This window comes from Delphinus delphis, chromosome 15 (genome assembly GCF_949987515.2).
Source record: "Delphinus delphis chromosome 15, mDelDel1.2, whole genome shotgun sequence".
Lineage (NCBI taxonomy): Eukaryota > Metazoa > Chordata > Mammalia > Artiodactyla > Delphinidae > Delphinus > Delphinus delphis.
The window spans coordinates 78321717-78345271 of record NC_082697.1 but is presented as its reverse complement, the minus strand read 5'-3'; the positions used below and the strand labels follow the sequence as shown (position 1 = coordinate 78345271).

The 23555-nt window shown below is 48.2% G+C and overlaps 1 protein-coding gene and 1 non-coding gene across 2 annotated transcripts; one reads left to right on the top strand and one right to left on the bottom strand.

The window, feature by feature from the left end:
• Positions 1-112: 112 nt before the first annotated feature.
• Positions 113-22897, bottom strand: RFC2 (replication factor C subunit 2). The gene is made up of 11 exons (XM_060032225.1): positions 22761-22897; positions 20043-20112; positions 17818-17859; positions 17412-17518; positions 13775-13876; positions 12378-12478; positions 5077-5234; positions 4762-4827; positions 3957-4037; positions 2647-2760; positions 113-1067 (listed from the first exon to the last, which is right to left on the bottom strand). The coding sequence occupies exons 1-11, from the start codon at positions 22865-22867 to the stop codon at positions 957-959; spliced, it is 1059 nt and encodes a 352-aa protein (XP_059888208.1). The 5' UTR covers positions 22868-22897; the 3' UTR covers positions 113-956.
• On the top strand, positions 7146-7218 carry TRNAG-GCC (transfer RNA glycine (anticodon GCC)). The gene has a single exon. It is a non-coding gene; the product is annotated as a tRNA-Gly (tRNA).
• Positions 22898-23555: the final 658 nt, after the last annotated feature.

Sequence of the window (23555 nt, the reverse complement as noted above, 5' to 3'; positions counted from 1 at the left end):
GTTTCTGAGGACCTTAATTTTTTTTCCCCCTCTTAATCAAAACCCTAACCGCAAAGAACCAGTGACCCTGGAGCCTTTCCTGTATCCATTCAACCACATGGTCTGGACACGTGTCTAACCCTGCCTGGGATTTGCTTCAGAACAATCTGGGAGTGGGGTAGGATGCTGGTGCTGGTGTCGGGTACAGAGGAAACAAGACTGGCCACGTGTTGGTAAAACTGCTAAGATGGATGATGAGTATGTGGAAGTTCACTGTATCATTCTCTGTTTTACGTACAATTGATATTTTTCATAATTTTTAAACGTGGAAAAAAATAACACCTTGCCAAAAAGGAAAAAGCGATTCCACAAATTAATGCAAAATTCACTGGGAAATTCTAAAGCGAATGAGTACACCCGTTTGCACAGAAAAGGCGACCTGGTGGGACGGTCCCCTATGCCTGTGATTCTTGCCAAGTCCTTTCTGAAGGGCTCAGGGCCCTGGGCTGTTCTGAGAAGCTGATAAATGACAACAAACCCTGCCTCACCCTGTGGGACTGTCCTCTAGGCCTCTAGAAAGATTGAGATTAGCCTGTCCAGTCTATTATCGAAATCACCTTTCTACCTGTAGGACACTAGGGGCGTAAACACAGAGACGGGAAGCCAGCTTTCCTTGTGGCCTTGCACTGCCACCTTTCTGCTGACAAAGCTGTACGGTTTTATTACTAAAATGCCAACACGTGCACAGATCAGGCACTGGGCCCTGGAGGGTCTCTGGGGCCTTTCCATGCTGTCACCCCACCACGAGTCTGAGGCTGAGGGTAAACACTCCAGGAGCAGGGGAGACGTACTGGAAGGCGACGGCAAGGAAGATGCACTCCAGGGCCATCCAAGGCAGCACTTTTTCCACATCAGAAGGCTATGACTCCTGCCTCTCAGTGACGAGGACTCATAACCCAGCGAACGAGTTCTCTGCTCTAACTGGCCACCGGGGCCATTGTCTTCTGACACAGCCTGGCCAGGAGCCCTGCCATCTGCAGAAGGGAGTTCACACCTTCTGCTATTTTCATATGAGTGTATCCAATTTCCTGAAAAAAAAAAAAAAAATCAAATTTAAATCTGGTTAATAAGTGAGGGAAGAAGTTTAGTTTTTAAAATCTGAACATCTAAACAAATGGTTTGCTCAAAATTGATGCAGTGAACTCAAACTCCAGCTGGAAAATGAACTCTGAGGAGTTCAATTTATTTCCTAAAAGGTTGCTGATATTTCTTTGACAGGTACTGCTAAGAAAATGAAAAAGAAAAAAAAAGCCAGACTGGGAAAAAACATTTGTAACACACATATCTGACAGAGGACTTGTAACCAGAATATACAAAGAACTCTCAAAACGCAATAATAAGAACGCGAACAACCCAATTTAAAAATGGGTAGGGCCTCCCTGGTGGCGCAGTGGCTGAGCGTCTGCCTGCCGATGCAGGGGACACGGGTTCGTGCCCTGGTCCGGGAAGATCCCACATGCCACGGAGCGGCTGGGCCCGTGAGCCATGGCCGCTGAGCCTGCGCGTCCGGAGCCTGTGCTCCACAACGGGAGAGGCCACAACAGTGAAAGGCCTGCGTACCACAAAAAAAAAAAAAAAAAAAAGGGTAGACTTAGACACTTCCTCAAAGAAGATCATGGATGTCAAATGAGCCACATGAAAAAGTACTTGACATCATTAGTTATTAGGAGATGCAAATTAAATCCATAATGAGATACTACTATACACCTATTAGAATGGCTTAAAAAAGACCAACTGAGCATTCCAAGTGCTGACCAGAAGGGGCATTGTCTGGAATGCTCACATATTGCTGACACAAAGGCAAAGTTCTATAGCCACTTTGGAAAAGTTTGGAAGTTTCCTATAAAGTTAACCCTTCGATTACCATTCAACCAAGGAATCTCACTCCTGGGAAGTTACCCAAGAGAAATGAAAACTGGGGTTCATGTTCACACCAGTTCACGTACACAAATGTTTACAGTGGTTCTATTCACTGTCACCAAAATCTGGAAACTCAAGTGTCCTTCAACTGGTGAACAACAGTGGGACGTCCACACAAGGGAACACGACTCAGCAATGAAAAGGAAGGACCCACCGACATAGGCAACAACGTGAACAAATCCAAAATGCATTAAGTGAAGTGAGAGAAGCCAGACGTAAAAGGTTACGTTCTGCTTGATTCCACTTGTATGGCCTTCTGGAACATTCTGTCCCCCAAAGAGAAAAGAGATCGGTGGTTTCCAGGTGCTAGGGGGACAAGCTGACTACAAAGCAGCCCATACATTTGGGGAGATGACACAGCTGTTCATATCTTGACTGTAGTGGTGTTTACAAGACTGAATGCTTTTGTCAACAGAATGCACCCAAGAGGCTGAATTTTACTCTATTTAAATTACACCTCAGTTAATCTCACTTAAACAACAAACAAATAAATACCTCTCTCATAAAGAGAGTCATTCCAAGGAACACTAGGTCACTGCCTGGCAGGACTGACTTAAACAAACCCCCAGCCCCCAGGATGACCGGCCACTGACTGAGCATCTTCCAGGCACCTGGTCTGCGAGTAAAACAAAACCTCAGCGTGGCCCACGTTCTTGACGAGAGAAGCACTGCTCTACTCTCACTGACCTTAATAAACTCCAGTTTCAAGTATTCTGCCATTTGGAAGGTTTTACACACTCGAAAAATGTTGCCAATGATGTCTTCTGGGGAATAGCCAAGATGCCACAGGTGAGCGAGGATCTAGACAAAAGAAAACACACGGAGGCCGCGTAACGGTGTGAACAAGGATGCTGGGGGCAGTGAGGTCAAACCCACACCAGTCTCAGGCCCGTCACACAGCTGGGAGCAGACAGGCCATCTGAGACAGCACGAGTGCTTCTAAGAATCGGCCCAACGCAGCGGCCCTGCTGGTGGGCCGCACCCTTTAGGTCATGTGGGGTGATCGATCTTCCCAGCAGGCAGAGAGATAGTATCGCAAATGTTTTAAACCATACTGCAAGACGGTCTACCACCATACCCTGTAACGTCTTTATCCAAGGCTCTTAAAAAGACTTTTTAATCGTCCCAGTAAGCACCCCAGAGTGTCTGCTACGCTCTCTGAGCTGCCACTCTTATAAATGAACACCCCCGGGACGATTAGGCCTGAACAAATCCTGACCAGGGCAGAGATGACCGCAGTGGTCTCAGCCTCCTGCCTTCTCAACCCCAGGCCCCAGTTCCAACGCTCACCCCACCCCAACTGCAGGGCCTGGAGTCCTTGGCTCCCTGGGGCAAACGCAGGGGGTGGGGTTAGCCCCGTGTCCATAAATCTGACGGCGTCCTTCAGGCCACGTGCCTGGGTCTCCCTGCCTTGCACGCCAGTTTCACGAGAGGTCGAGCTCTGCCCTAAACCCACTCAGCTTGTAGCTTAGTTTGGTGGCAGCATGGGGGAGGGAAACCGGCTGCAATCAGAGCAATGGCCTCAGATCACATCAGTGCCCCCCACGTGGACTTGAGGGTCACCTACACCCCAACGATGCCCACTGGAATCTGCTCATAGGACCAGGCTCTGGGTCCCATGATGCCCATTCCCAGGTTCTTCAGGAAGATAGAGGGGGACAGCTCCCCTCCACAAAGAGAAAGATGGCTTTTCTCTATAAAGCAAGGAATTGGGCTGTTCTTTCCTCATGTCCTAGGAGGACAAATTCCTCTTGCAGAGAATATAATTCGAGTAGAAAGGCATGACTTTGAATTCCAGGTCTATTACTTTCAAGCAGTGTGATTTAGAGCAACGAGTTTAGCCTCTGAGCCAGTTTTCTCACCTGTAGAGGGTACCCAACTCCCAGCATCAGTTAAGAATGAGATGGAGCAAAGTCCCCAGCACAGGGAGCGCCCTCTCTGCCCGGCTCAAGAAGCGAGAGGTTCCCCCCGCGTCAGAAAAGGGGGAGGAGACCCACCTTGTAGGCCTCATCGATACTGGCGCTCACACAGTGCTGGATCATCTCCTTCACCAGCAAGGGGTGGGGCTCGTCACAGACCTGAGCAAACAGAAAAGAGAGGCCGGTCTGGGGCTGAGGGGGGCCATCCGAGGAGGAGCCCTGGCAGACCCACGTCTGGGTAACCTAGATACCCACCGTCTTCACTTGCTGTTTACATTGAATTCTCCAGCAAACAGAACAAGGTTTGGGAATGCCTCTCTCACCACCAGAGTCGTCACCAAATAGAGTTCGGTGTCGACCTAGTGCGGTGAGGGAAAGCCTCTGACATCATCATTACAGATTTCTCACACCAGATGAATTCACAAGAGCCAATAAGGAATGTACACGCAAGGGGCAGCTTCAAAGCCACGAGTCACCTGTCTTACATCACTGGGAAGATGACCTGCCCAGTGGACTCTCTGAACCCACTTAAGAACTGGGAGGTCTTTGGGGGCCAATCTCCCACCTGGAAGAGGAACAGGCTTGCCCTGGACAGGGCCCCCAGCCTCAGCGTGATCTCGGGCCTGTTTCCTCAGCCCCAAAATGATGAGAACATCTGCGGGCAGGGACGTGTGAGGACCAAACAGGACACACGTGGAAGCCCTGGGCCTGCCGCAGCAGCGGGGCTCGTCCACCACCCACACCACGCCACAGCCGAGCCCCTCCCACTCTCCACGGGGGTGAGTCTGTGCCCCTCCTCCCAACGCCGCCCGCCCGCCCTCCTCTGCTGGCCCCGGCAGGTGCACGACGCTCTGTCGACTGTGATGCCCACACCAGCTTTTACCTTGAACACATTCTCACTGTTGATGAAGCCGAATCCCGCGAAAGTGGACTGCAAGTTGTTCAACGCCTGCCGAGGAGCAGAAACAAGGCCAGGGTGATCTTCGGTCTCTGCCCGCCCCATCTCCCCTCTTGGGATCCGAACTTACCCCCCTACTTGCAGGCCTGCTCCCCACTGGCCCGAGGCCCCACCAGTGTATCTGGTCAACGTTCCCCAGTCTGGCTACACTCATCCCCAGGCAGCAGTCGCCCCCCTCTCCCCCCAAACGAGGGGTGCAGCAAGCCCGGGAGGCCGGCGCCCAAGCGGTGGCGCACGCACCTGCCTCATGTCGCCCTGGGCGGTGAAGAGGATGGCTTCCAGGCCGTCGTCCGTGTGCGGCACCTTCTCCTGCTCGATGACGCAAAGCAGCCTGGCAAGAATCTGGGCGTCGGTCAGCTTGGTGTAGCGGAGGACCGCGCACCGGGACTGAATGGGCTCTGCACGGGATAGGAAGGGAGTGAGGCTCCCCAGCAAAGCACGGCGTGACCCCGTCGGTCCTTCAGTTACTCGGAAGCAGCCGCAAGAGCCACGAGGCCCAGCCATGCTGACGCCACAGCCCCTGCCCAGCAGTGCCCAAGAGGGACCCGGCAAACAGGCTCAATTTCAAAATACCAACCAATAGTGGCCTCAGCTAGGACTGCCCAGGCTGACCTTGGCTGGCCAGGGCTTCCAGAAGGGGAAAAGATCCTCCAGGATAGAGACAGCCACGTGCCACAGCCCACAGGAGTCAGTGCGCGCCCAGGTGGCCTCCTGAACCACCGGGTAGGAGGTACGTCTGGGCCCTTCTGGGCAGGTCACGACCCAGCCAGTCTGGGGTGAGAACAGGGCACCTGCGTGGCTTCTTTAAGCTTCCACAGGAGATTCTGAGGCACATGAGAACCACCAGATGGACAAATGCCGGACTCTGGGTGCTATCCCTGACCTTCAGTTCAGACCATGACCACAGCATCTCCATGATCTCCACGCCCCGAGTGGGTCTCTGATCCATCCTGCTCTGCTGCCCCACTGGCTTTCCTCAAAATGTGTTGATCCGTCATCACCTCTGCCTTTCTAGGCAAACCCTGTGCCCACCAAGGTCACAGCACAGACCACCTCTGACCCTCCTACATAAAATCTTCCGCAAACCTCACCTGTCTCTCCTCTCCTAAGCCCGCGTGCCTCCCGTGGAAAAATCGACCTGTGCTCTCCTGGCAGCTCTTCCCACCAAGGACGTCCTTTCCCAGCTTCTCCCCACTTAAATCACAGCCGTCATTGAAAAAGCTCTTCTCCCACCCTCCTCCTCGCGGAGCCGGCCCAGACCACCCCAGACCGAAGTGACCGCCCCTCCTTTGCTCTCACATACACTTTCAAGGAACATGTTCCTGTTCGTTTATTTGCATTAAAGAAACCAGTTACCTCCCCCAGGGATGCAGTGGACGAACACCACGACCAGGCCCCGGCCCCTCAGAGCTTAGGTTTGCCGGGGTAGAGGAGTGAGCATCAACAGGGACGTTCCCACACCCCGGGACAGGGCCATGGAAGAGGTTTGTAGGAACGGCTCCAGGAGCCCAGCCGGAGAGCCATCAGCTCAGTGGAGGTGAGTTCTGAGCTGGGCCTTCAGGGACGAGCTTTCCAGGCCGGAAAGGCAAAAGGAACAGCACATTCAGAGGCAAGAGTGATGAAAGGGCACAGGGGCTCTGGGGAGCCGTGAGGCACTGTGCAGCTGCGTCACACAGGGTAGAAGGAGATGAGGCTGCGGGTAATGGGCTCCTGTGTGCTAGGATGGGGGCGGGCGTGGCTGTGTGGGCCATGAGGGACCACTGAAGGGCTCAGTGGGGGAGTGGCAGGGTCAGACCTGTGCTGAGAAGACCCCGGCAGCCAGCTGGTGACTCAGGTGCAGGGAAGCTGCAGGGACACGGCACCAGTGAAGGGGAGAAACTGAGGCCAGACCTAGAGTGAGGGAAGGAGGGGTAGGGGCTCAAGACACTGGGGAGGTGGGATGACCTTGGACCTGATTCTGGTGAGGGGCTGGCTGTGGTGGTGAGCAGAAAAGGGAGGACCTGAGATGGCTCAGGGCTTGCTGGCTTTGGGACACACCCCCTGCCTTGTGTGAGCCCCTGATGGGCAGGGACAGAGCCTCATACAGGTCTGTAGCCTCCACTGTGCCTTGGGTGGAGGAGATGCTGTGCACATAAAACACTGTGTTCAACATCTGCCCAATGGATGAGACGTTTCAAAGAACGGCTTTCCTAAGAGTTCATTTCAATTTGTCTGAAATCAGGAAGATTCACGACAGAACCTTCTTTACATATTTGGCTTAACAGCACAGACAAGAGAAAGACCAATTCGAAACGGGAGTTCTTGGGACTTCCCTGGTGGTCCCGTGGTTAGGACTCCGCACTGCCAATGCGGGGGGCCTGGGTTCGATCCCTGGTCGGGGAACTAGGATCCCACGTGCCACGCGGTGCGGCCAAAAAATAAATAAAATAAAACAAAACAAAACAAAAAAAACACAATGGAATTCTTATCTAAAAGCAATTAATATGCAAACTACACTAGAAGTTTCCTTTCATAGATTTTTCTCTTTGGAGAAGTACCAAAAGCTGCGAATTCAGATACACGTCAGAATAAAGCAGTCCTAGCCTTCCTCCAAGAAAGCAGAGCTCTCCCTTAACTGGTGTAGCTCCAGGAGCTAAGGTGAGGTTGTTACTGACAGTTTCAAAAATCAGCTCTGCAGTGATTTGATCATGAACCATCTCCTCTAAAGCTAAGCAATACATTTCTTTACAGATTTGGTTTACATGGTTCTTATATCCCTTTAGAAATTAAAAAATAATCAGAATGCTACCGATATATACCAGAAAAATTAATTTCATGAAAAGGGAGGGCCAGACCTTTCTCTACCAATAACTGCAGTTTCAAATCACAAAACAGACCCATCCACGTATAGCCCTATGCAAAATGCACTGGGGGGATGGCTTCACAGGCGAAGTCTATCAAACATTTAGAGAAGAGCTAACACCCATCCTTCTCAAACTCTTCCAAAATACAGCAGAGGGAGGAACACTCCCAAACTCATTCTACGAGGCCGCCATCACCCTGATACCAAAACCAGACAAAGATGTCACAAAGAAAGAAAACTACGGGCCAATATCACTGATGAATATAGATGCAAAAATCCTCAACAGAATACAACCAAACAGGGCTTCCCTGGTGGCGCAGTGGTTGAGAATCTGCCTGCCAGTGCAGGGGACACGGGTTCGAGCCCTGGTCTGGGAAGATCCCACATGCCACGGAGCAGCTGGGCCCGTGAGCCACAATTACTGAGCCTGCACCTCTGGAGCCTGTGCTCCACAACAAGAGAGGCCGCGATAGTGAGAGGCCCGCGCACCGCGATAAAGAGTGGCCCCCGCTTGCCACAACTAGAGAGAGCCCTCGCACAGAAACGAGGACCCAACACAGCCATAAATAAATAAATTTAAAAATTCACGACATATGTCAATATTAAAAAAAAAAAATACGAGCAAACAGAATCCAACAGCACATTAAAAGGACCATACACCATGATCAAGTGGGGTTTATCCCAGGAATGCAAGGATTCTTCAATATACGCAAATCAATCAGTGTGATACACCATATCAACAAACCGAAAGAGAAAAACCATATGATAGGGGCTTCCCTGGTGGTGCAGTGGTTGAGAGTCCGCCTGCCGATGCAGGGGACATGGGTTCGTGCCCCGGTCTGGGAAGATCCCACGTGCCGTGTAGCGGCTAGGCCCGTGAGCCATGGCCACTAAGCCTGTGCATCTGGAGCCTGTGCTCCGCAGCAGGAGAGGCCACAACAGGGAGAGGCCCACGTACCGCAAAAAAAAAAAAAATGATAATCTCAATAGATGAAGAAAAAGCTTCTGACAAAACTCAACACCGATTTATGATCAAAACTCATCATAGAGGGAACCTACCTCAACATAATAAAGGCCATATATGACAAACCCACAGCCAACATCATTCTCAATGGTGAAAAACTGAAACCATTTCCTCTAAGATCAGGAACAAGACAAGGTTGCCCACTCTCACCACTATCATTCTACATAGTTTTGGAAGTTTTATCTACAACAGTCAGAGAGGAAAAAGAAATAAAAGGAATCCAAATTGGAAAAGAAGAAGTAAAATTGTCACTGTTTGCAGATGACAATACTATGCATAGAGAATCCTAAAGATGCTACCAGAAAACTACTAGAGCTAATCAATGAATTTGGTAGAGTAGCAGGATACAAAATTAATGAACAGAAATCTCTTGCATTCCTCTACACTAATGATGAAAAATCAGAAAGAGAAATTAAGGAAACACTCCCATTTACCACTGCAACAAAAAGAATAAAATACCTAGGAATGAACCTACCTAAGGAGACAAAAGACCTGTATGCAGAAAACTATAAGACACTGATGAAAGAAATTAATGATAATACAAACAGATGGAAAGATATACCATGTTCTTGGATTGGAAGAATCAACATTGTGAAAACGACTATACTACCCAAAGCAATCTACAGATTCAATGCAATCCCTATCAAACTACCAATGGCATTTTTCACAGAACTAGAACAAAAAATTTCACTATTTGTATGGAAACACAAAAGACCCCAAATAACCAAAGCAATCTTGAGAAAGAAAAATGGAGCTGGAGGAATCAGGCTCCCGGACTCCAGACTATTCTACAAAGCTACAGTAATCAAGACAGTATGGTACTGGCACAAAAACAGAAATATAGATCAATGGAACAGGATAGAAAGCCCAGAGATAAACCCATGCACATATGGTCACCTTATCTTTGATAAAGGAGGCAAGAATATACAATGGAGAAAAGACAGCCTCTTCAGTAAGTGGCACTGGGAAACTGGACAGCTACATGTAAAAGAATGAAATTAGAACACTCCCTAACACCATACACAAAAATAAACTCAAAATGGATTAAAGACCTAAATGTAAGGCCAGACACTATAAAACTCTTAGAGGAAGACATAGGCAGAACACTCTATGGCATAAATCACAGCAAGATCCTTTTTGACCCACCTCCTAGAGAAATGGAAATAAAAACAAAAATAAACAAATGGGACCTAATGAAACTTAAAAGCTTTTGCACAGCAAAGGAAACCATAAACAAGACGAAAAGACAACCCTCAGAATGGGAGAAAATATTTGCAAACGAAGCAACTGACAAAAGATTAATCTCCAAAATATATAAGCAGCTCATGCAGCTCAATATCAAAAAGACAAACAACCCAATCCAAAAATGGTCAGAAGACCTAAATAGACATTTCTCCAAAGAAGATATACAGATTGCCAACAAACACATGAAAGGGTGCTCCACATCACTAATCATTGGAGAAATGCAAATCAAAACTACAATGAGGTATCACCTCACACCAGTCAGAATGGCTATCATCAAAAAATCTACAAACAATAAACGCTGGAGAGGGTGTGGAGAAAAGGGAATCCTCTTGCACTGTTGGTGGGAATGTAAATTGATACAGCCACTACAGAGAACAGTATGGAGGTTCCTAAAAAAACTAAAAATAGAATTATCATATGACCCAGATATCCCACTACTGGACATATACCCTGAGAAAACCATGATTCAAAAAGAGTCATGTACCACAATGTTCACTGCAGCTCTATTTACAATAGCCAGGACACGGAAGCAACCTAAGTGTCCACTGACAGATGAATGGATAAAGATGTGGCACATATATACAGTGGAATATTACTCAGCCATAAAAAGGAACGAAATTGAGTTATTTGCAGTGAGATGGATGGACCTAGGGTCTGTCATACAGAGTGAAGTAAGTCAGAAAGAGAAAAACAAATACCGTATGCTAACACATATATATGGAATCTAAAAAAGAAAAAAAAATGGTTCTGATGAACCTAGGGGCAGGACAGGAATAAAGACGCAGACGTAGAGAATGGACTTGAGGACACGGGGAGGGGGAAGGGTAAGCTGGGACAAAGTGAGAGAGTAGCACTGACATGTATACACTACCAAATGTAAAATAGATAGCTAGTGGGAAGCAGCTGCATAGCACAGGGAGATCAACTCCGTGCTTTGTGACCACCTAGAGGGGTGAGATAGGGAGGGTGGGAGGGAGATGCAAGAGGGAGGGGATATGGGGATATATGTATACATATAGCTGATTCACTTTGTTATACAGCGGAAGCTAACACAACATTGTAAAGCAATTATATACTCCAATAAAGATGTTTTAAAAAAAAAGATAGCACAGCTACCTTGTTTGATACCACTCAGTTGTTAGTTAGGGGAGCAGGGATTTGATTTGAAATCTGTTTGCTTACAAAGTTCGTGTTGTTTCCAGTTAAGCTGCTGATCTGGAAAGTTGAACATTATTTGGTAAAATCTGGACTCTGTAGTTTCCCTACTCTTGCCATTACCTGTAGATAGAATTTTGACTTCTAGGATATTGTTCATTTCACTTTTACAGTAAAATTTATAATAAAAATTTAAATTAAAAAAAAATGCACTGGGGGGTGGGGGCAGTTCTTTAAGTATAACACAGCTCCCGCCCTCCCAGACCTGTCCTACCACTGGTAAGGAGACAAGCATCATACGCGGCCATAAATCAAGACCTTTTAGCACAGTTTCCTCCACTGCACCATGGGTGTCTTGAAGGTAGAGAACGTTTCCTGTTAAACTCTGTCTGCTCTGCACTAGCCTAGTGCCCGACGCCTACTAGGAACAGAGTAGATGTTTGTGGAATAGATTCATGACCTGGGGAAGGTCAAGGGCCACGAGCCCACTGGGGCTGGAGACAATGACTTTGGGGGGCATCATGGTTGGTACCACGCTTGTCTGGGTGGAGGAGCCGGACGGCTGAGCTTACACAGGCTGGGGGTTAGCGGGGCGGATGTGAGGCAAGGACAGAGGGACAAGAGAGCTGTGAGAAATAGTCAGAGAGAGAGTGAAAAAAAGCTGGGCTGTGCTCACAGTCTGTATCAGAAAGGGAAGGGTGTGAAACCAGCAGGAAGTTGAGACACTGAGGTGGGAGGGCTCAAAGCAGTGAGGAAGAAGACAGACTGCTGGGAGGGAAGGAGGGAGGGAGGGAGGGGGCTGGAAGGACCAACGCCAGGTCAGGAAGATGAGCGTGTGAGGTTTCACAGGGGAGGCAACTCCTGGTAATGACAAAACCCAGCGTGCAAACACACTGTATGCCAAGCGCTCCAGACACACAGAAAGCGCAAGAGCGCATCTGCACAGGGGCCGTGACCGTGACACTGCGCACAGGATACCAAAACATCACACGCGCCTGTGATGCAAGAGTCAGACAGACCTGGGGCTCCAATCCCAGCTCTTCGGCTTGCCGTGAGACTTTGGGCAAACTATTCGACCTCTCTGAGCTCCATGTTTTTTTCATCTCTAAGGTGGAACTAATAATACCTCCTCATAGAATTATATAAGATTAAATGAGAAAGCAGATTATATAGTGCTCAGCCCACGGCAGGCGATCAAAAGCCCCTTCTCTTCTGCTGCTAAAGAGCCAACGTGAACGGCACGTGGACCCCGAGCCATGCAGAGCTGACCCTCACCTATGATTTTATCCGAAGCGTTACAAGCAAGAGCGAAGCGGGTCGTTTTGGAGTAGATTTCCATCGTTCTCCTCAAGGCTTGCTGGGCTCCATCAGTCATGCTGAGAAGAAAAACACAAGGGGCGGTTTGCAGCTGGGACCCAAGGTCCATGGGACACAAATCCCCTCCTACGGACCCTGGGAAGCCTACACTCCTGATTGGGCATGCTCAGTCTCTCTCTGGGACCCCGTGTGGGCCTCACGCAGACAGGCTGCACATGGACAGAGCAGAGGCCCTGCAGGCAGGCTGCCTGGGCTCACCTCAAAGCTCCTTCATCCACTCCTGTGGGACCTTTAGGCAAATTATCTGAGCCTCAATGTCATCGCCTATAAGGAGATAATGCTACTGCCCACCTCAGAGGGTTGTTATGACAGTTAAATAAAACAATAACATGTAAAGTGTGTAGCAGAGCACCTAGCATAATGCAAATGCTTACAGATACGTGCTGGATAAACGTTAGCGGCTATTACTGCTGTAAATAATGTTACAGTAAAATGGTTAAGGTGTATCCCCACTATGGAACAAAATGGCACAGAATACAGCAATTAAAACCTATGTTCAGGGCTTCCCTGGTGGCGCAGTGGTTGAGAGTCCGCCTGCCGATGCAGGGGACGGGGGCTCGTGCCCCGGTCCAGGAAGATCCCACATGCCGCGGAGCGGCTGGGCCCGTGAGCCATAGCCACTGGGCCTGCACGTGCGGAGCCTGTGCTCGGCAACGGGAGAGGGCACAGCGGTAATTACGAGGCCCGCGTACCGCAAAAAAAAAAAAAAACCTATGTTCACAACAAGATTACAATAACATGGAACTCTGCTTTTCGCGTTAAAACGCAAAACCAGGATACAAAAATTATAATTATTATCATCTCAACTATGTAAAAATGCACAGTGTAGAAAAACAGGAGATAAAATAAAGCAAGAAATTACCCATATCTTTAAAAGTTTCTTCAAAGAACATGAATTACTGTTATTTTTCTAAATGGCACCTAACATTTTCTCATTTATGCTGATAATGATCGCACAATGTTGTGAATGTACTAAGTGCCGCTGAATGGTACACTTGAAAATGGCTGAAATGGTAAATTTTCTGTTAGATATATTTCACCACAATTTAAAAAAATCATTTAAATTATGCATGTAAGTGATGCTGGAACAAACACCTTAACTGTCTTAGACAAATGTTTGTAAATTACTTAGTTAAGATCAGGTTCAGGGCTCAGGCCTCTATTAAATCTCTTTTGAAGATGTGATAAGCAAATCTGTCACAGAAGTGCCAAGGTGAGAGCTCTTCCTCCTGATTTAATACAGCCGATAAAAGACTCAGAGATCAAGGTAAAAAATTCCTGGCAAAGCACTCTACCTGTCTGCTTCATCCAGGACGATGATCTTGTGTCGCCCTTTGGGAAGGGTGACTTTCTGTTGGGCAAACATTTTGATTTTGTTCCTCACAACGTCAATGCCCCTGAAACAATGAGCCACAATATTACTGTCACCTTCTGAGACCAATTCACTCACCTTCACGGGGACTGTTAACCCTCAGGACACCATCATGGACCCAACTTTAGTTTTTAAGTTTCTTTTTGGGCACTCTAACTATTTATAAGGATTGTCATTCATTACTTTTATTCCTTCTTGGAGGTCTTCAGAAGAACAAAGGAAAAAATTTAGTTACTTTTTAAAAACAGAATGAAACTCATTTTATCTTGCAACTATCATACGGGTCCACTGGATTCTTTATAATCTAAGATACATTTTGGGGGTCTCAGTAATCTTATGCTTCCTGTATCTTAAAATGTTTGCTACTTCATCATCCTAGTACTTATTTCATCATTACTCATCAATTATTCCCAACTATGCTAAAAAAGACTAAAATAATAAAATGAAAGTGATAGAAATGCTTAGAAGATCGATGCAATATTCGGAAAAACTGTTACTACTGCCTCATCCTTCGGTTTTTTATTGTTTTGTGAGGTACTACATTATCTTTCTGGAAGATACAAAAGTAGTTCAGATACACCATCTGAAAGCTTTCATTGACAACAGCCAAAAATTCAAAATTTTTCATTTTCTACCCATAATGTCACAGAGAAAAGAAATGACAGCGGAAGATGTTTCATCATTATAAGACAAGTCAGAAAATGAAGTAGAGAGACAGCAGGATTCTAGACTCTGATGATGCTGATGGTGAAATAGGTCACATAAACAAAATTTTAGACTACGAGTCTTCAGATGCCAAAATCCTCCATGAATTTTCTCAAACTTAAGAATCAAGGCGTGAACATATTTCTAAGGACAAAAACTAAACATATTTTCACCCAGTTAGTCACTCAACAGGAAGGACTTAGCTCTCCAATGTCTTGTGACAAGAACTTGGACCATCCTGTTTTGCTAAAAGAACATGTGACAGGACTTCCCTGGTGGCACAATGGTTAAGAATCTGCCTGCCAATGCAGGGGACACGGGTTCGAGCTCTGGTCTGGGAAGATCCCACATGTCGTGGAGCAACTAAGCCCTCAAGCCACAACTACTGAGCCTGCGTGCCACAACTACTGAAGCCCATGAGCCTAGAGCCCGTGCTCCATAAGAGAAGCCACTGCAATGAGAAGCCCGAGTGCCACAATGAAGAGTAGCCCCTGCTCGCCGCAACTAGAGAAAGCCTGAGAGCAGCAACAAAGACCCAACACAGCCAATAAATAAATAACTGTATCAAAAAAAAAAAAAGAACATGTGACAGTATTCGTTCATCTTTGATATTCGAACACACACATTTACAGGGTACAGTTTGTAAGTGATCAAAAGCTGAAGGTAGGTGTGTATAATAAGGTTCCTGGAAGGAAATAGATGATAAAGGAACCAAAAAAAGCCATTGTATGGATCACTCTAATAAATCTAAAATTGAAAATATTTGCAATTATGGGCCATTCTCTCTTCAACAAAGTTAAGAGCCACCAAAATTTTCTGCTGGTATCTGTCATCTGGAATCGGCGTTTACAAAACGGCTCAACTGCAGGCGTGTTCATGGCATCCGATGAGCTGTTAGTTGCATTCAAACAACAGAGCCCGTTTCAGGTCTGTATACATCATCAAAACCAGGAAAACGTTGCAGAGTAGAGAACCACGTCCTCAGGGAATAACCAAAGGCAGACTTTGCAGACATTTTATTCAACAGGTCCTCATTTTTTAATCCTCTACTATCCCATGTCTAAAAAGTAAACTGGGGGAGTTCCCTGGCAGTCCAGTGGTTAGGACTCGGCTCTCTCACTGCCATGGGCGGGGGTTCAATCCCTGGTCGGGGAACTAAGATCCCACAAGCCACGCTGTGCAGCCGAAAATAAATAAATAAATAAATAAATTTATAAAAGCAAAAAGGTTAAGATGGTAAATTTAATGTTAAAAAAAATAAAAGTAGTAGGGACTTCCCTCGTGGCGCAGTGGTTAAGAATCCGCCTGCCAAGGCAGGGGACACAGGTTCGATCCCTGGTCCGGGAAGATCCCACGTGCCGTGGAGCAACTAAGCCCGTGTGCCACAACTACTGAGCCCGTGCTCTAGAGCCCATGCTCTGCAACAAGAGAAACCACCGCAGTGAGAAGCCTGTGCACCTCAACGAAGAGTAGCCTCCGCTCGATGTGACTAGAGAAAGCTAGCGGGTAGCAATGAAGATCCAACGCAGCCAAAAATAAATTAAAAAAAAAAAGTAAACTAGCAGCCCACCTCCATTAGGATGGTTACTAACAACAACAGAAAATAACAAGTGTTGGTGAGGATGTGAAGAAAAGGGAGCCCTTGTGTGCTGTCGATGGGAATGTAAAATGGTGCAGCCACTATGGAAAACAGTACGGCGGTCCCACAAAAATTGAAACATAGAATTACCAAATAATCCAGTGATTCCATTTCTGAGTCTATATCTGAAAGAATTGAAAGCGGGGTCTCAAAGAGATATTTGTGCACTCCTGCTCATAGCAGTATTATTCACAGTTCACAATATTCAAAAGATAAAAGCAACGCAAGTGTCCATTGTCAGCTGAATGGATAAACAAAACATAGTGGTATATACCACTCAGCCTGAAAAAGGAGGGACATTCTGACACGTGCTACAACATGGAGGAACCTGAAATATGCGTGAAATAAGCCATCACAAAAGCACAAATGCTGTATGATTCTACTTGTGTGCGGTTCCTAGAACAGTCAATTCATAGAGACACAAAGTCACATGCTGGGTGCCAAGGGCTAGGGGAGGGGAATGGGGAGTTGTTGTTTAATGGGTGCAGAGTTTCCGTTTGGGAAGAAGAAAACAGTTCTGGAGATCTGTTGCACAATAATGTGAATGTACCCAACGCCACTGAACTGTACACTTAAAGATGGTTAAGATGGTAAATTTTTTTTTTAATAAATTTATTTATTTTATTTATTTATTTTTGGCTGTGTTGGGTCTTCATCACCGCGCACGGGCTTTCTCTAGTTGCAACGAACGGGGGCTACTCTTCGTTGCGGCAGGCAGGCTTCTCATTGCGGTGGCTTCTCTTGTTGCAGAGCACGGGCTCTAGGCATGCGGGCTCAGTAGTTGTGGCTCGCGGGCTCTAGAGTGCGGACTCAGTAGTTGTGGCGCACGGGCTTAGTTGCTCTGCGGCATGTGGGATCTTCCCGGACCAGGGCTTGAACCCGTGTCCCCTGCATTGGCAGGCGGATCCTTAGCCACTGCGCCGCCAGGGAAGCCCCAAGATGGTAAATTTTATGCGATGTGTATTTCAGCACAATTAAAAGTAATTTTTAAACTCTCCATTAAAAAAAAAAAAAACTAAACCAACAAGTCAAGTGCTTATGATGCCACATCAACAAGCCAGCAATCCCCATTCTCTTTCATTGGAAAGATTAAAGGAAAACACAAAGCCAGCAAAACAAGCTCTATAAGTGCTACAGAGACCTGAAAAATGTTGTTTCTATAACAGCTCAAAAGGTAAAACACTTGCCACCCTTCAGGCCTAACTCCCAGGTGTACCTGTCATTTGAGGCATTGAGCTCCAAAACGGCATCCTTGAAGGCCGGGCCCAGCAGGGCTCGTGCCAAACACAGGATGCTGGTAGTTTTGCCGGTTCCTGGGGGGCCCTAGGAATGAGATCTCCAGTAAGTGCTTCAAGCCAACAGAATGAACGTAATGAGAACTCCCGATTTACTGCTCACCACTCTTTGTGCTCAGGCCCCGCCTAGAGCCCTCCCAACCCATAGCACACACCAGATCAATACAGCAACCAACCCACAGGCCTCACCAGTGGGAGGTGGGAATGGTATGGGCTCTGGTGGTCATGGGCTTCTCTGAGGAGGAACCTCTGTACGTGAGAAAGCGCTTAAGAGGGGGCGAAAACGAGCCTCCAAGATGTCCGACAGGGCCAGGACCCAGTACTCACAGCAATGATGATATTGGGCACATTCCCTTCTCTTGAAAAGACCTGAAGGAAGAAATGCTCGTTAAAACTGGTTCATCTGCAAACTTGAGGAGCCAGGTCTCCCCAACCACACAGGCCCGTGTAGCAAACATGGCTACAAACTGTTCCATGTGGATGCCCCATGGAACACTCAGGTCAACACACTCTAACCTGAATTCAACACTTTCCCCTATAAACCTGAGGTCCCCCCATGTTTCCCCTTCCGTGGACTGTCAACGGCGTCAACCCTCCCGCCCACACCAGGAACCTGGAGGTCACCGTCATCCCTGATTGGCCTTCTCCCTCACCCCATGCAGCCCCTCAGTGACAAAGGCTGGGCCCCCCTTTCTCCTTTATCTGGAGACCACTTCCTTCTCTTCAGCCCACTGCCACTTTCTTAGCCCAGGACCTCTTTTTAAAAAATTATTATTTTTTTACATTTTTATTGGAGTCTAGTTGATTTACAATGTTGTGTTAGTTTCAGGTGTACAGCAAAGTGAATCAGTTATACATGTACATATATGCACTCTTTTTTAGATTCTTCTTAGCCCATTACCTCTTGCCTGCATTGCTTTCAACAGGCCATTGGCTGGTCTCCTTGCATCTAATCTTGCCCCACTCCAATCCATTTCCCATATGGTAACATAACCAATTTTCTAAAATACATATCTCTGAAAACACTCTTACCTGACTGGAACTCTTGGATGACTCAAACCCTTAAACCTGGCTCACAAGGCCCTGCCCACCTCACCAGCTCACCCCTCCCACCCCTCCCACCCCCCAGGACATGTGCTCTACAGCCTCGTTACTTGGTAGGCTCCACAGACCAGCAGCATCGGCATCTCCTGGGAGCTTGTCAGAAATGCAGACTCTCTGACCCCACTCCAGAACTACCAGATCCGAACCTGCATTTTGACAGCATCCCCAGGCGATTCGTATGCCATCCATGTCGGGAAAGCACTACTCTGTATTCCACTCAGATGGCATTCCCCACCCCCCACCCCCGCCATAGAATAAACCATGCTCTCTCTCACCTCCGGGCCTTTGCACATGCTGTTCCTGCTGCCTCCCCTCTCTCCACCCCCGACCCCCCAAGTCTGGCTGACTCCCACTCACTTAGCTTTGGTGTCACTTCTTCCATTTGGGAATTAGGACTCTGTAAACAGGTTAACTCTTCCCTGAACTAACCCACATGCCCCCACAGCCCCTGTACGTCGTCCCCTGGCAGAGTGCTTATCACATGGCCTGATGACTTTAATGCTGCCCCAGTTCGACTGTAAATCCCACGCAGAGCTGGGCTCAGGTCTAGTCTGTTCACCATTATATCAACCGTTCCTAAAACCGCACCATAACTAGCCCAGAGAAGATATTCAAATATTTGCCACATGAATAAGTCTGTAAAATAAATAAATACCTTGGTAGCTATTGAAGTCTAAGCCCCAGTTACTACAGAGACTGCCTCTGTCATGTCTCAGATAGCTGGGCTTCTAGATTCTGCCTAAAGACCTCTAGGGCTGGGAATTCAAAGCTTCCTCTACTGCTGACTGTTTCTGCTTGCTCCCGGTTTGTGTCATCCTGAAGTCGGCTGCCTTGTCACTTAGTTGCTTTAGGCAGGGCTTAGCAATTATGATGGAGAGGAAGGTGGGGGGAGTGGGGGGAGTCCACCCTGAGACCCATTTTTATAAGCTCCCTAGCTAAGAATGGTTTTCACATTTTTAAAGGGTTGTTTAAAAAATAAACAAAGGGACTTCCCCTGGGGGTCCAGTGGTTAAGACTGCGCTTCCACTGCAGGGGGCGCGGGTTCAGGGGGCGCGGGTTCAATCCCTGGTCAGGGAACTAAGACCCCATGAGCTGCACACGCGGCACGGCCAAAAAAAAATACAGAGAATATGTGACAAAGACTTTATATGGTTTGCAAAGCCTAAAATATCTATTCATCGACTTTTGCAGACAAAGTTTGCCACCTCTGCTCTTGAAGAATACAAAACAAGTCTGATAAGCCCTCTCCAATGAGCCAGTCCTTCAAACATCTGAAGTTACCCACCCTGTCTTCTAGATTCCTCTCCAAACTGAATGTCTCCCATTCCCTTAATTCTTCTGGATTTGTGGCCAGCCCCCAGCTCGCTACCTTGGCTGTCTTCCTCCAAATGCCTTGAGCTTATCAAAGTCACAATAATGAGATGTAAGATCCTCTTTTAAAAACTCACCTCCAGCCTGCTCACTGTGTCTTCATTCCCGACAATTTCATTCAGCTTTACTGGTCTATATTTTTCAACCCTGTTTTTAAGAAAATGCATAAAGATGTTGACACGGCTATTTTCACGCTACCCAAAAGAAAGCACTAAAGGGCAATTCTGGGAGCTTTGTCAGAAGATGATATACATTCAATAAAAATACATCAAATGGTTGCAGGTTTTAAATTTAAAGAGATGCCCGAGTGCCATTTGAAAAGTCAAGTGCATGAGAATTGTGCACCAAAGACTTCAAACCCGCCACAGCAGAGAAACACCTGCTGGTGCTGGAGAAGGGCCAGAGCAGGCCATCTGGAGAAATGTGACACTGTGTGGCCACACAGTCTGCCCATCACAACAGAGGTCCAGCGCACGCAGCACTGACACCATTTGCTCTGACAGACATGGATGCAACTGGGCCCCTTCTCATCCTTTAACTGCCAGTGTCTGCAGACTTGTGCCAGGTGCCCAGCACGGCTGACTAGACAGAAACCGCAGGCCTATCCTGTGATCCTACTAGGCTGTGTGGACTGGACAGCCTAGTGGCCTTTTCAGACCAATACTTCTTCTACTAAGCAAGCTATGCTATGAGAGAAAGTGACTTTCTCTGGCTCTGAGAATAGAACAGGAAGTAGATTTGCAATGATTTGACCATCAGGACTTCCTCTGCCTTTATGATAGTCCCTGATTTACTCTTAGCTTGTATTCCCTCCAGGTACTGGTTTTGCACCAGAAGGAGCTGCATGCAAAGCTTTTTTGCCACATACTGCAGAAAACAGAGACAGCTCTCTTCCAAGGTCCGCAGATGCAGCATGCTTGTTCCTCCTCATTTATTCTTCATGCTCAGCCCCCTCCAGGTGCCAAGCGGTGTGTAAGGAGCTAGCACACTCAACGGGAAGAAGGTAGCAGGTGCAGACACGAGCAAAACATAGTTCTTGCTCTCAAGGGCTTTCCCACTAGCGGGGAGACACAGCTTGGCAAATCCCACTACAATGCTAAACTGCTTATGAAAACCACGGGCTGTGGAAGCCCAGAGGAGGGAGGAATCGCCACCTGGGAATGTTTGCAGCTGAAATCTCAGCTAGATTTTGTTCTGTTTTAATAAATTTATTTTATTTATTTATTTTTGGCTGCATTGGGTCTTCGTTGCACGGGCTTTCTCTAGTCGCGGTGAGCGGGGGCTACTCTTCGTTGTGGTCCATGGGCTTCTCATTTGCGGTGGCTTCTCTTGTTGCAGAGCACGGGCTCTAGGCGCCAGGACTTCAGTAGTTGTGGCACACGGCCTCAGTAGTTGTGGCTCGCAAGCCCTAGAGCGCAGGCTCAGTAGTTGTGGCGCATGGGATTAGTTGCTCCACGGCATGTGGGTTCTTCCTGGACCACGGCTCGAACCCGTGTCCCCCGTATTGGCAGGCAGGTTCTTAACCACTGAGCCACCAGGGAAGTCCCTCTCAGCTAGACTTTGAACAAGGCAAACATACTCCTCCTTCAGGACCTTCATAGCTGCTCCCTGACTGAAAGCTCTCTCTGCCTCCATGGCCACATGGCTTCTTCCCTGAATTCAGGTCTTTACTCAAATATCATCTCATCAGAGGCCTTCCCGGACCACCATAGCGATTTACTCCACAGAAGCTGTCACCATCAAATATATTATATGTCTACTTGTTCATTTTTTACTTTGTCTTTCTCTATCAAATGTAAGCTCTGTGACAACAGAATTTGTTTTGCACACTGAAGTATCTTAAGCATCTAAAATAGGGTCGTGTGTGAAAATTATAATGCAAACCACATGTAATCTTAAACTTTCTCATAGTCACATTTAAAAAGGTAAAAAGAAAATGGGTGAAGTTATTTTACTAATATGATTTAGAGAACCTAATATATTCAAAATATTATCATTTTCAACATGTAATCAATATAAAAATTACTGAGTTTTTTTAAAACTAAGTCCTTGAAATACGGCGTGTATTGTACACTTACAAGTCCATCTCAATTCGGACTAGCATCAGACTCATGTGGCTAGTGGCGGGGGGACTGGATAGCGCAGCGTAGATATTCCAGTAAGCTATACTGCCCATCATTTAGGTATCTGGTCTCGCCAAGAAGAGGGGTGGGCTGGAGGGATGGGAATACGCAGCGGACAGGGAGGAAACCATTCCCACGCCCAGTGGAGAGTTCCGAGAGGTGCGCACAGGGAGTGGAAACCGAGTGGAGAGCCTGCCCTACACCTGCGCCTGTTGGCAGGTGACTTCCCAAGTCACCTGTCCTCCCAGCTGCCCAGGATGTTGCTATTTAAAGTGAGCAAGCCACGGAAAACAGGCGGGGGCCTTCACACCATCCCGATTCCGGATCTGCGTCCGACACTTCCCGCCGAGCGACCATTAGAGTCGCGGCTGGCACAGCGCCTGGTGCACAGTGCGTGGTCGCAGCGGACGGCTATTATCACAACTAGCATTGTTCTGACCAAGACCCCGCTTCCAGAGTTCAGACTGGTCACTCTCCACCCCAGGTGGGCTTAGCGACCCACATCCCTTGCCTTCTTCAAATAATAATCTACTGGACACCACCCCGGGGCCTCCTGCTCCGCTCAGGTGACCCCCAAATGAGCTCCCGCCCCTGGTTACCCTGGGACACACGGCCCGCCACTCGCCCACCCACATGTCCAGAGAACCCATCGTTGATGGCCTGGATCCTCACCACGGCAGCTCGTACTGGCCGGCACTGCCGGGGGCCTTGCTGGGGGCCGGGTCAGGGTCCTGGGCCCCGCACTCGCCACTGCCACCGCCACTCTCCTGCGCCTCCATTCTCCCGCCGCCTCTTCCCGCCTCCAGAGACCTCACCCCATGACGCCATCACGCAGGCACCGCCCCATGCTTGCGAGGGACTCTGGGCGCGAGCGGAAGCCTTCTGCCCGCCCCTTTCTGCGCCTGCGCAGAGGGCACAGGCCTGGCGGGGGAGCTAGTTGCTATTGACGGCAGTTGCTATGGGAGACCTGGTGTACAGTCTGGGTAGTGAGTGGAAGGCGAGACCGGACCGCATCGCCTTCCGAGAAGGCTGGTCGCTCCAATAAGGGACGTTCGTTGGTTTTCGTTTTTGTGAGATTTGTCGGGGAGGCCCTGTCTGTGCGGCCCGTGGGGAACCGCTGCACGGAGGTGGGGCCGCACGCCAGACAGACCTGGCAGGGTAGGAGCATCCTGCCCGGTGCAGGGAGAAGCCGGAGCCTGTGGACATTCCGCCCAAACGCAGGACCTGACGGCGGACACAGACAGGGACTGATGTCCAGCGGTCCTGGACGGCGGAAGGCCGGAGCCGACGTCTGGGACCTGCCCTTGCCCACTTTTCTCGATTGCTCAGAATGTCCCCATGCAGAACACTAGCTCCCATTGCAGGTGGGCTCCTGCACCCTGGAACCTGACGTTTATTATCAGGAAATTCTCATAATGCTACAAAATGGGAATTCTCTCATTTTGCAGAGGAGGAACTGCCCCTCTG